The 12,053-nt window shown below is 47.4% G+C and overlaps 1 protein-coding gene across 1 annotated transcript in view; it reads right to left on the bottom strand.

Moving 5' to 3' along the window:
- Positions 1–12,053, bottom strand: part of PLXNA4 (plexin A4) — a 357,753-nt gene that overhangs the window by 98,695 nt on the left and 247,005 nt on the right. Inside the window, exon 4 of the mRNA XM_012806241.2 lies at positions 4,586–4,686. Coding sequence (XP_012661695.1) covers positions 4,586–4,686 — 101 coding nt within the window. The remainder of the gene's footprint in view (positions 1–4,585; positions 4,687–12,053) is intronic.

The raw sequence follows: 12,053 nt of genomic DNA, 5'->3' as shown, positions 1-12,053 counted from the left end.
TTGTTTGGCGGTCCCGGGCTGGGGATTCGAACCCGCCACCTTAGGTGTATGTGGCTGGCGCCTTAGCCGCTTGAGCCACAGGCACCAAGCCGCAACACACTCTTTTAGCACAGAGTCTTGCCCACAGTGGGGACCTAAGAAATGAATTGATTGTAGTACAGATAGCAACCCCCTACCCTGGATCTAAGGTCTAGTACCTGGGAAGATTTAGGGCAAAGATGGCTTCACATAGTCACCTGTGTGACCTTAAGCTCACCTAGCACGGTCCCCAGCATGGAGGGAACAGGTAGGTTTGGAATATCTCAGAACTGGTTGGTGAACATGGACATAGCACTCCCTGGAAGCAAGTCAACCTCCCACACCTGCTACCTGCTTCACTTCCTCACAGAGGCACCCAAGGGCAAGCTCCTATAGGCTCTTTGGCCATTCTCAATGCTGCACCAACCCTGCTGGCCCCCAGCCTTCTCCTCTCTCTCCTGCTTGGCCCTCTTGTCATGTGTCTCTCTGAGCCATGGATGTCCCATTGGCACCTACCAAAAACAAAAGAGAGAATTATGTGGGAAAGAAGGCCCAGCAGGAGGCCATGGAAAGGAACAGGACAGACTCTGGGTGAAGGGGGTGTATCTTGATAGGTGTGGGTTACCTGAGTGTTTGCTTTTGTCAAACACTGGGCATCTCATTGTATGTAGATTTAAAATGATATCTTTATTAAAAATATCTTAGCAATTCAGGAACCTAATCTTCACCTGCTGAAGTGGGTCAGGGGCTTTCTTGGGTTATTTACCTTGGGATGGAGGGATCGTGGATTTGTGGGGGATCACAGTGGGTAGGTGGTTATGACCTTAAACTCTGTTCTCTCAGGGTGAAGGGCTTTATCAGTTGCATTGACACAGCCCTATACTGGTGTCTGCCTTCATCAGATCATTCCTATGCCCAGGAGATCCAGGATCACAGACAATACCTTGGCCCGGCTGAGCAGGTAGGACTTTTGTAAGATTCTCTGTTGCCTCATTTTATCCTCACATACCACCCTGAGAAGTTATTGTGCTCTCTGTTTAAAAAGAAGTATGCCAAGTTTCTGACATACAGACTTGTAGTTGATCTTCATTATTTATGGAGTCTATGCTTGTGAAGGCAACTAATCCCTAACATTTGAGACCCCCAAACTGGCACTTGTGGGTATGTGCCGAGCAGTGAAGGATTCAAGTTGCTTGACACACACGTCCCAACCAAGGCTGAACCCAGTGTCACTCTGCCTTCTTGTTTTAGCTTTCTCATTATAAACAAATGTCCTTTTGGGGCCTACTTAGTGCCACATTTTCCACATGTGGTGCTTTTTTTGGTGATTTTGCTGTTTAAAACAGTTCCCAAGTGTAATGCTAAAGCGCTGTGTAGTGCTCCTGAGCGTAGGAAGGCGGTGGTGTGACTTACGGAGGACATGCGTATGTTAGATAAGCTTTGTTCAGTTACAGTGCTGTTGGCCATGAGTTCAAGGTTAATGAATCAACAACAGGTACTAAATAAGGTGTTGTTACACAAAAATACACATAAAACAAGGTTATAGATTGATTTGCTCAGGAAAATGAGACTGGTGGCTCTCAGGAACATAATCCTGTGTTTCTCCTAGGAGAGATGGCCTGCTATGGGCCAATGCAATGTTCCCGTGACTTTACAAAACATACCTACTTTAAGAATTGACTATACTTGCTTAAAGTCCTACATGTTTGCAAGGCATGAGGACTAGATTTCACTGATCTCTACCCAGGAGTCCTTCCAAAGTCCCCCATTGTTTCCATGTACTGGCTCCTCTGTGACCTTTGGGGAGGGAGGAACAGAGGGGCACAGAGGGGCACAGAGGGCATAGGGGCACACAGGGGCACAAAGGGGCATATGGGGGCATGGAGGGCCATGGAGGGCCATGGAGGGCCATGGAAGGGCAGGAGGGGCAAGGAGGGGCAGCAGTGTTCTCAGAGAAGAACACTTGCACAGACCGTGCCTTCCAAGAACCCATGTTCACTGAAGGTAGGCAGTGCAGGGACACATGACTAGGCCAGGCCAACTCAGAGCAAAACATGTGCCAGGCTCAAGGAAGTGAGGCGCACAGGCAGGAGCCTGTACTGGTTAGATGAAGGCACTCTGAGGATGAAGGCACTTTGAGGCTGGGATGCCACAGGAAGAGAAGCATGCAGTTAAAGCAAAGCCACCTGAAATGTCACCAGGAGTCACTCAAAGTCACGAGAGGCAAGGCATGCACAAGCTCTCAGTCTTTCCCCAACCTAGTCAAGATGCACACCCCTCCCCCCACTCTACACATCCTAGTAGCACGTCCACAGGCACTCACCCCCACATGACTTCAACTGACTCTTCAGTGACTTGGTGAGATGGGCAGAGGGGCACCAACACAGCTGAGCCCCAGATGGGAAACGGGGACGTTGGAGTGATGTGGAATTTGGACTTGCTGGGCAATGTCCAAAGCTCATGTGTGTGTCTGTTCTCTGTATGCCACACTGAGACTAGAACTGCAGGCTTCCCCAGACAGGCTCACAGCCTCCTTTGTGAACTGCCCAGACCTCACTTTGACCTCCGCCCAGCCCTGCCTTCTGCCACCTGACAGGTATTAGGTATTGCATTACATAAGGGAAACTGAGGCCACACAGGAAGTAGTGTCTGGCAGTGACGTCTCTCTTTCCTGCTTACCTTGGCCTTACAGCCCTTCTGCCACCGTCTCTGAGCCTGGGAGCCCCCTGCAGGGCTCGTGCTCTGCACAGCTGGGGCAGCACTGCACGGAGAGGTGGAAGCTGAAGCTGAGGTGGGTCCCACAGGCCTGGAGTGTCAGGAAGGGGCTGGTTTTTCTGGTGATGCCAGGTGGGAGAGCCTCACACCAGGAGCAGCTGGGCTGTCCTCAGCCATGCAGACAGCCAGGTGGCCTCAAGGCCCCCAGGCAAGATGATGTGTTTGGAATACAGTCCCCTTCTGAGAGGCCTGACTGTGTGGGACAAAGAAAACTGTCCCTCCTCTGTCTTGCAAAGTATTATCCAGGGAATTCTCTGGCCTAGTCAGCCTGTCTGGACTCTGAATGCAATGTCTTCATGCTGTTTTTTTTGCCAGCTACTCTTTGTGTACAGGTGAGTGAAGTTTATCATGGGTTACATATATAGGAGAACCTCTGTGAGTTGACCACCCAAGGAACTATAACAAACTGATGGACATACAGAGGTGGTCACCATAAGTATCTAGGCCTACTGTACTGATACGGACATGTGATGCATGTCCAGTCTATGAAAATCAGGTCAACTGAATGAGGTGGTCCATGTAGGAGCTGGTCACTATGCAGGTTACACTGTATTTGGGGGTAGCTCAATGCTTCTGATTCTTTTCCACCATAACATACCTGAAGGATTTAGGATCTTTCCTTCTGGACTCATTATGCCTGAAACGGTCACCCAGAGACGGAGAAGATGCCTGATCCCTTAGTGAGGGTGGATCAGAATTTCAGAGAGCATTCCTAACGTGAGAGGCACTCCTAGGAGTGGGGCACAGGGGAACGGAAAAGATCCTAACCCCACTTTCTGTTAGCAGAAAATTACTGGTAGATGTCATCGGTCACATACAGTTAAGGTTCTTACCAGGAAGACTGAAGTCTTTGTCCTTAACATATGTGCGTATAATGCTTGTGTCCAAGTCACAAGACTGTCAAGTTTCTGGGACCAAATTCTGCTAGAACAGGGGCCAACTATTGTTGGCTTCTCAAGGTATTGATGCCAAAGTTTTTAGATCCCCAAAGAAAGGCCTTCAGCTCTCCCTTCGTGTCTGGACTGGTTGTCTATGCCCTGTCCCCTTCCTCAGTTAATTTACCAAATCATCATTCGCCTCCACTATAAACAATACCATTGTCTTCTTCCCACTTCTAGATAATAAAATGGATGCAGTATAAAAGGAGGCCTACGGGGTGAGTTGGGGTGAGTGTCCAGGACGCAGGCCAGGCTTTCCTGGCCAGATGACTCCATCCCAGGTACACTGACAGTTGACATCAGAGGGAAGTGCCACACATTTGAACTATACAGCTAAAGCAGAATAGTCTGGCTGATATCTCTCCATGGAGATATCAAAGGGGATGTTAGGTAAATGCTGAATCACCAGACAGACGGCACATAGCTTGCCGGTGACTGGCCCATGTGAACCTTGAAAAAGTCTAATGCCCTTTTCTCCATGTCCAGCCCTGAAAAGTCAGTCTACAGCCAGGCTTAGGAGTCTGGGATGTCTGGGAGCCCCTCTTCTTCCATCCCTCTAGGGCATAATTACCCACTGTGACCACTGCATCCTCCATCTGGACCTGTCATCATTCCCAGACTGCCACTTCCATATATTTCTTATGGGAACTTAGCAATTTAAAGAACAAAAGTTCTTTCTTCCTTAAAGAAAGAACAAAAAAGGGGCGATAAAATTTGTGAAGGCAGTGGAAGAAAAAAACAAGAAGGGAAGACAGAGCCGAGGGAAGGGGAGTTAGGATGGAGAAGATGAGGAAGAGAATTACTGGGGGGAAGCGGGGGGCAGGAGGAAGGAAGAAGTCGCCCGGGGTACTCACGTGTTGTGGAGCACACACCAGCCACAGTGGGGGTCGCCTGAACCAAGGCACTCGCCACAGCTCCGATACTGACCACAGGACTCCACAGGGACTCTGGTGAGCTAGGACAGCAGGACAGGGAGAAAGTGGTCAAGACTTGGCAGAACACCGAGGAGTCTGGCAGAAGAGCTGGTATTCTCAACATTCCACGTGTCACTGCAGGAGCACAAAGGAGCTTAGGGCCCTGCAGGGAAAGGGACCTTGAGTGACCACAGAAGCAGCCAGGGAAAACAAACAGCCACAGGATTTTCTTAGTCGTCTCCAGAAGGACAGACTCCGTGGAGTTCACACCCAATTGTGAGAAACAAATTTATACAGCATACACTTGAACTCTCCCCCCTCCACCCTGCCTCCACCCCCCATAACTACAAATAGGTTGTCACATATGTGTTTACCAGCAAGGTAATAAACACAAATGGTCATTCTTTCTCCCTTGCCATAAAGTGTTCTGCCTTCTTTCCAGCCCTTCCCCTTCAGGCCTCATCATTTCTGCTATTCCAGAGAGCGTGTAGCCCGAGGCCAAGCCCCTTGTCTTTCTTCCTCTCCTTGCCTTTTACCAAGATGTCATGAGCTCACTTTGTAGCTGTTACTTGCCGGCTCTTTCTTTCCCATAGTGTTGGCCAACTGGCTCTAAAAGCTTTCGCTCTGGTGCTTTCAAAGAGCAGCTGTTGCTATTTCTCCTCCTACTCACACTCTTTTCATGACTAGAGGCTTCCTCTCCAGCCCCAAACTTTATATTAGCTTTCACCAGCCGCTTGTTAATGTAAAATGTTCCACATGACATTTTTGCTGAGCCCAAATGCTCCCATTTCCTGCATGCACTTAAATATCTTTTGAATTTCTTTGTTCTCCAATGTAGCTTTGCCTTGATGTCTCTTTACATGACTTCCCAGGACCTGCTACATACGAGGTACTTAATAATGATACAGTGGATCAAATGGAGTTTTTATTTTCTTTTTATAGCCTTGGTCTTTATTCTCCATTTTGCCAGTTTCTTCTTTAAAGAAGGTTTTTTGTTTTTTTTTAATATCATCCTTTTCCATTTGGGATACCTTTTTATCTCAATGGAGAACTTCCTCCCTAATCATTCAGCTTGAGCTAAGAGAATTTGATGTGGTCATCTCTTGCCATCACACAACAGGCACAGAAAACTCTAAACCGGGCTGCCCTGGCCGAGCCCTCCCTGCTTCATGAGCAAGTGCAGAGGCTGTGGTTTCCCCTGCTGCTTAATGGGCATCGGCCTCCGTAAAGTGATGTCCGCTTGGCAGGGGCGACTTGTAACTCACACGCTGGCAAACTGGCACCACGGCCTGCTCGATTACTCTTGTAACTCTCTTTTGGAATTAATTCATAATTAATTCATAATTAATTCCAAATCCCACATGACCTCTTTCCCCTTAACTTTCTTATTCCCTTTATATGCCTTTCCGTTCTCCAAAGTACACATCGAGCATTATTAATGACCACACTGCGGTCATTTTTACTTCTTCCAAGTGACCTTTGAGCCTCCCTCTCCCATTCTTATAGTTTTGCCCTTGGGTTTGCTGGCCCTTTGTCTGCTTTCTCAGATGTCTTTTTTTGCACATTTGGAATTTTATTTTTTTCTTTTTTTTTCTTTTCAACTGCTCATGTAATGTGCATGGGCCATGTCTGACCTCTGCCCATCTACGACCTTCCTATCTTCCGAATTAACCTTGACAATCAGTTTCTCACACGTTACCCCACTGGCTCCACACATAGCCAGGAACTTACCCTATTCCTGTTGCATTTTTAATCTCTCTCCCCACTCCTTATGTGGGTATAAATATGCTAGTCATGCAAGCATTCAAATAGTGGTTCCCAACCCAATGTGCCCAGAAACTCCTAGGAATTCACAGTGGTAATGAGGTCCATAAGCTATTTTCAATATTTCCAAAGCCTAATGGAAATTGGATTGTGACTGTTTTATGTTTTTATGCATAGTCAATGATGTATGTTCCATATTAAAAATAGGAAATATATTATTACTTAATAAATGCAGTTTGTTTAGTGGACAGAATCTTTCAAAACATAATGCACAGAGGGAAAAATAATAAAAAGGGCCATAAATGGTGAAAGTTGGGAAGCATGAGCACATAATAATGTTTTCATATGTTCCAGCTGCTTGTCTAGCACTCCATATTTTGCATGGGCTTAAAGGGAAAATCGTGGCTTGTTCAGTCGAAAGCATTTTCTTGGTCTAAACTTAATTAACATCCTCCCTCCCTGGTTTCTCCCATTGGCACGTCTTATCACCCGCCTTGGATGGACTGTGCCCGGGGCTTCCAGGGTGTGCCACATTAAGGAATGACCCAGCTTCTCGGTCAGCCTGATGTTCTCAAAACACCCTTTGCGTTCAGGTTCCTAAAAATATCTTCCAACTGGTATTTAATAATGCCAATATCCTGGAATTGTCAAGTCCTTTCTCTCTAGATTTTAAACATGAGTCATTTTTTGTTTGGTTGGAAAATGTGGAAGAGACCACAGAGCTAGGTTCAAACTCTGCCTTAACTTGGAGATAAACATCCACCCTTCCCTCAATTCACAGTTTTTCAAAGCACAGATGACTCAATAGTTGTGTAAAACAGTCTGGCACTTCATAAGTGATGGTTAGATCCCTGCAATCCTTGTCATTAATAACCCAGTCCCATTTGCTCCATCACTTACCTGTCTCCTACGTCCCAGAAAACTGCCCGGATGTATGTCCTGAGCCTCATGGGCTCCGCTGGGAGTTCAGCAGACCTGGGAGAACCTACCATGTCATTTCTTCCCTGGTCTGCGACCTCTGCCTCTAAACCTTCCATTGCTTCACCCTTCAATGAAACCTGGGTCATCCCACCTTCCTGGTCTTACTCAGAAACTGTACTAGCTCCCAGGACAGTTGTTTTCTTTGCTTTTCATCCAGGTGGGCCCATATGGGATGGGGCACAAGTCCTGGGCAGTTGTTATAAGACCCAGTCCCAGACACAGCTTTGCCCTCAGCTCCCTGGGTGACCTTGGGCCAATCCATCTCAGCCTCTTTATGAACATCTATAAAGTGGGACCGGGCAGGTTAGTTCTAAATTCCCTTTCAGTTCTAACATTCGAAGCTCCTTGTTAATGCCCAGACAAGGCATGAGTCCACCTTTAAGTCATATGCTCTTGAGGCATCGCGAGCTTTCTCTTCTCAAAAGCACATAACCCAACTTCCTTTAACTTTTCCTTACAGAATCTTTCTATTTAGCTTTTTTTAATTTTTATTATTCTCTTCTGAACTTGATCTAGGTTTTTTTCTGTTCTTTTTAAAGTGTGGATACTAAAACTGAGGAGTCAGTGAGATTCTGATATGCCAAGTAGAAAGGTTACCACCTTCCTCATCTTTCCAGAACCTTCCCAAGGAAGGCCAGGACCAGGGAAACTGCCCAAGTCCCTCCCGGACTGGCCTCACATCTCCCAGTCTATACCATCACTTTGCCTCTTTCCCCACCTCATGTGTAATTCTGGAAAGCATCAGAAGGTTTCCTGACAATTTAAATCACTTCTTAAAATTGGATTTAGATCAACCATTTCTCTCAGTACAAATGTATCCTCTAGTGTCCCTGGTTACCTTCCACACCTTGCCCGTGCAATGCACAGGTGGCCAGATGGCCTCTGAGCCACCTTGCCCCGTGACTCTCTCTCCTCAAATACCCAGACTCTTCGCGCATACCTTGCACTAGACAAAGCTGCCTCTCCCACCCCCCACCTTCAGCTCCTCTCCTGACCCCGGAACACAAACTGCTCCAGATGCAGAGCCACACGATTAATTAAAACCGCCCCATGCTGATTAAAGTCTTAAGCTACAGTGCCAGGCATGCTAATTAACGGAGTGAGGGAATTCAGACCACAGGAAGAGGTGAAGAAAGGAAGTCATAGGGTGAGAGATCTAGGAGGGACTTCTGTTTGAAAAACAGATCAGATGTCGATGTGACCTGAGCTATCATAATGATAGATAGTCTCAGAGACCACAAAACACTGACGTCTGTCCCCTGGCCACTGGACTTCAGGAGAGGTGTTGAGCAATGCAGTTGTCATATCGCCCTCACTGCTTCTAGAGAAGGGAGCCTCACCATCTCTCAGGACCTCTGTGTGCCTGAATGGTGCTGGGGGAAAACAAGGCTCCTGGGGTGCAGGGTTCAGGGTGAAGTACATAGTTGTCTTGGCACATTGTCCTGGCTTTGTGCAAAGACCTGTTCCTCAAAAGGCTGCACGTAGAATTTCTGTACCATCCAGCACCTTCACTTCTGGGTACTTACTCAAAAGAACTGAAAGCAGGGTTGCAAAGAGAGATTTGCACATCCATGTTCACAGTGGAATTGCTCATGATGGGCAAAAGGTAGAAGCCACCCAGAAAGGACAAACAAATGTGGTATATCCACACAGTGGAATACTATTCAGCCCGAGAAAGTAAGGAAATTCTGGCACATACTACAGCATGATAATCCTGACACAAGAAGGACAAATACTGTCTGATTTCACCTGTATAAAGTACACAGTCAAATTCCAAAGGCAGAAAGTAGGAAGGTGGCTGCCCAGGGCTGGAGGAGAGTAAGGAATGGGCAGTCTCTGTTTAATGTGGACAGGGTTTCCTATTTGTACGGTAAAAGCTCAGGAGGTGGATGGTGATGCTTGTACCACAGTGTGAACGTACTCAATGCCACTGAATACTTACCAATGGTTACAATGGTAAATTTCACAGTATGTATATTTTAATACAATAAAGACCAGGCACAGTGGCCGGCACCTGTAATCCTAGCACTCTGGGAGGTAGAGGTGGGTGGATTGCTTGAGCTCAGGAGTTTAAGATCAGCTTGAGCACGAGGGAAACCCCCATCTCTACTAAAAATAGAAAAAATTAGCTGGGCATTGTTCACTCACCTGTAGTCTCAGCTACTTGGGAGGCTGAGGCAAGAGGATCTGTTTAGCCCAAGAATTTGAGGTTGCTGTGATCTATAACAATGCCATGGCACTCTACCCAGGGTGGCAGAGTGAGACTCTGTCTCAAAAAAGAGATCCCTTTTGAGTTCCCATCAGCATCATGGCAGTGTGGATATGAAACACCTGTTTTCTCTGCTCAGTTCCTTAGGTCAAAGGGAGAGGCTTTCTGCTGGTAGACCAATACATTCATGTTTATGAAATATTCGGAGCTCCTCAGTGAAGAGAGAGGCATCGCTACTGTTTTTGATTTAATCTCAAATGGACAAAGGGCTCAGGATGAATGTTTCCTATCATATATCATTGTGTAACTGGCTCTGTCATTCCCAAGCTCTGCATATCCATTCCCTGGTTTGGAAAAGTAATGCCATAGCCTTGTTCTACCTGAAACTTCTTCTCGCCTTTCACCTGCTCCAAGCGGCACAGAGCAGGGGCTTGGAATTCAGATAATTCACGTGAGCTTAACATTTCAGAAAATTCTCTTGTGATGGTTTAGCCACAAGATCATCCTTCTCAGTGATGAGCAGGAAACACCTGTGTGCCCTTCCCCAGCCCCCCTTCTCCTTCCCCTTGCATTATCTTTCTGGGAATCACCTCGGTTTGATCTTTTTGTCACCAAGGTAAACTTCTTTAAATAACAGAGTATTGTTTAGCTTGATTTTAAACCATTATAGGTAGAATCATCATTTACTGTTGTGTATAGAATCTTCCCCCTCTTCCTCCTTCTCTTCCTAACCTGTCCAACCCCAGAACCAAAGGCCAGAATTTACAACAGAGTGTCCTACCATAGGCAGACAAGGAGCCACTGAGAACAAAGCCAACAGGCCCACACAAGATTCTAAGTCATGGCCTTGGTCTTTGAGTTTCTGTAGCTAAGGAGCAAACACATTGTCTGGAGGGCCCAAGAGCCCACAGGTGCTCATGGCAGCTGGAAGCCCAGCCCCTGCCTGATTTCCTGATAGTTTGAAAGATGCTTTCCTCTGGCAATAGGGTCCCATGCTGCCCGCTGCTGTTAACATTCCAAGGGTGCCTGCTGCTATGCTGATTACATTCAGAAATGTTCCAGAGACGTAATGCACAGTCTCTGTGTGTATCTCTAATTTGTTTAAGCATATGACATTCTGCTCCAAATGTGAGTTATTACTCCATCTCTACTCTTATAATTGGATGCTAATGCTACAGTGGCTACACGGAGCCTGATGCTTGGAGTTAATTTAAATGTCCAAAAGGCTTCTTAAGTACCCAGTTTCCTTCAAAGTTGTCAAAAAAGAGAGGGGAAAAAAAAAGGAGGCAAGACGACCCATTAAGGAACTCCAAGAGGCTGCTGGGGGAAACTGTCAAACTGCACTGGGTTGTCCCTCATGGCTGTCCTTCCCAGCTGCTGTCCCGACTGAGAGAAGTGAAACTGGGAAAGTTACTCCTTCTCTAGGAAATTACTAACTCAGAGATGCGCAAGGATCTTAGAACCACAGTCTTGGGGAGCCCCTCAAAGACTCTTCATAGGCCTTTCTTTACTTCAGTGGCTACTGGCTGTTTTCCAGACTTCTCTTCTGCTGAGTGGGGCTGTGCAGGGTGCTGCAGAGTCCCTGGTCTCCCTGTGATGTGGCCCCACAGCCAGAGCTGAGACTTGAGGCTGAGCAGTGACTTGGAAGCTGTATTTATTTTCCCTCTCTCCAGGTGCCTGGAACCCTGCCACTTGCATCCTCTGTTCTCAGGGATGGCAGGTACTTCTCCACTCAGCTGGCTGCTGGGAGAGGTGGAGGCCCAGGAGGCTGGTGCCAGGCTGTGGAAGGTTGTGGTATGAATCTTGAAGCTTCACTCCCTGAAAGACCTCTCTGTTCCCACCCTCTACTATGGCTTTATGGTGACAGAGACGTGGACTGCCCTCCCCGCCCCTCCACTTGGGTGTGGCCTTAAGCAGCAAGTAAGAGGCAAACACAGGTTTGAGATGTGCTTATGTGCTTGCCTGTGCCCTCTGTGCCTCTGTCATTGCCATGAAAAGAGCTTCCCCAGGTAGCTGCTTCCTTGTCAGTCAGTGCCCCAAATGAACCCACATGGAGGGAGACCTGCCCCAGCCCAACCCCCAGCAAGGAGACAGGCCCAGCTGGTGGAACAGCTTGAAGCAGAACCGCCTCCATTAGACAGCTGATCTGCATGTGCTCTGCAGAGCCGCACCTAGAGGATCCATGCCTAGAGGATCCACGCCTAGAGGATCCACGCCTAGAGCATCCACACCTAGAGGATCCACATCTAGAGAATCCACGCCTAGAGAATCCATGCCTAGAGGATCCACGCCTAGAGAATCCACATCTAGAGGGTCCACATCTAGAGAATCCACGCCTAGAGAATCCACACCTAGAGGATCCACGCCTAGAGGATCCACGCCTAGAGGATCCACATCTAGAGGATCCACGCCTAGAGCATCCACACCTAGAGGATCCACATCTAGAGAATTCAC

The sequence above is a fragment of the Otolemur garnettii genome, unplaced genomic scaffold (assembly GCF_000181295.1).
Source record: "Otolemur garnettii isolate 467f Iridium unplaced genomic scaffold, OtoGar3 scaffold00049, whole genome shotgun sequence".
Classification (NCBI taxonomy): domain Eukaryota; kingdom Metazoa; phylum Chordata; class Mammalia; order Primates; family Galagidae; genus Otolemur; species Otolemur garnettii.
Note: the sequence above shows the minus strand (reverse complement) of the source record. Positions and strands in the feature narration are given on the sequence as shown.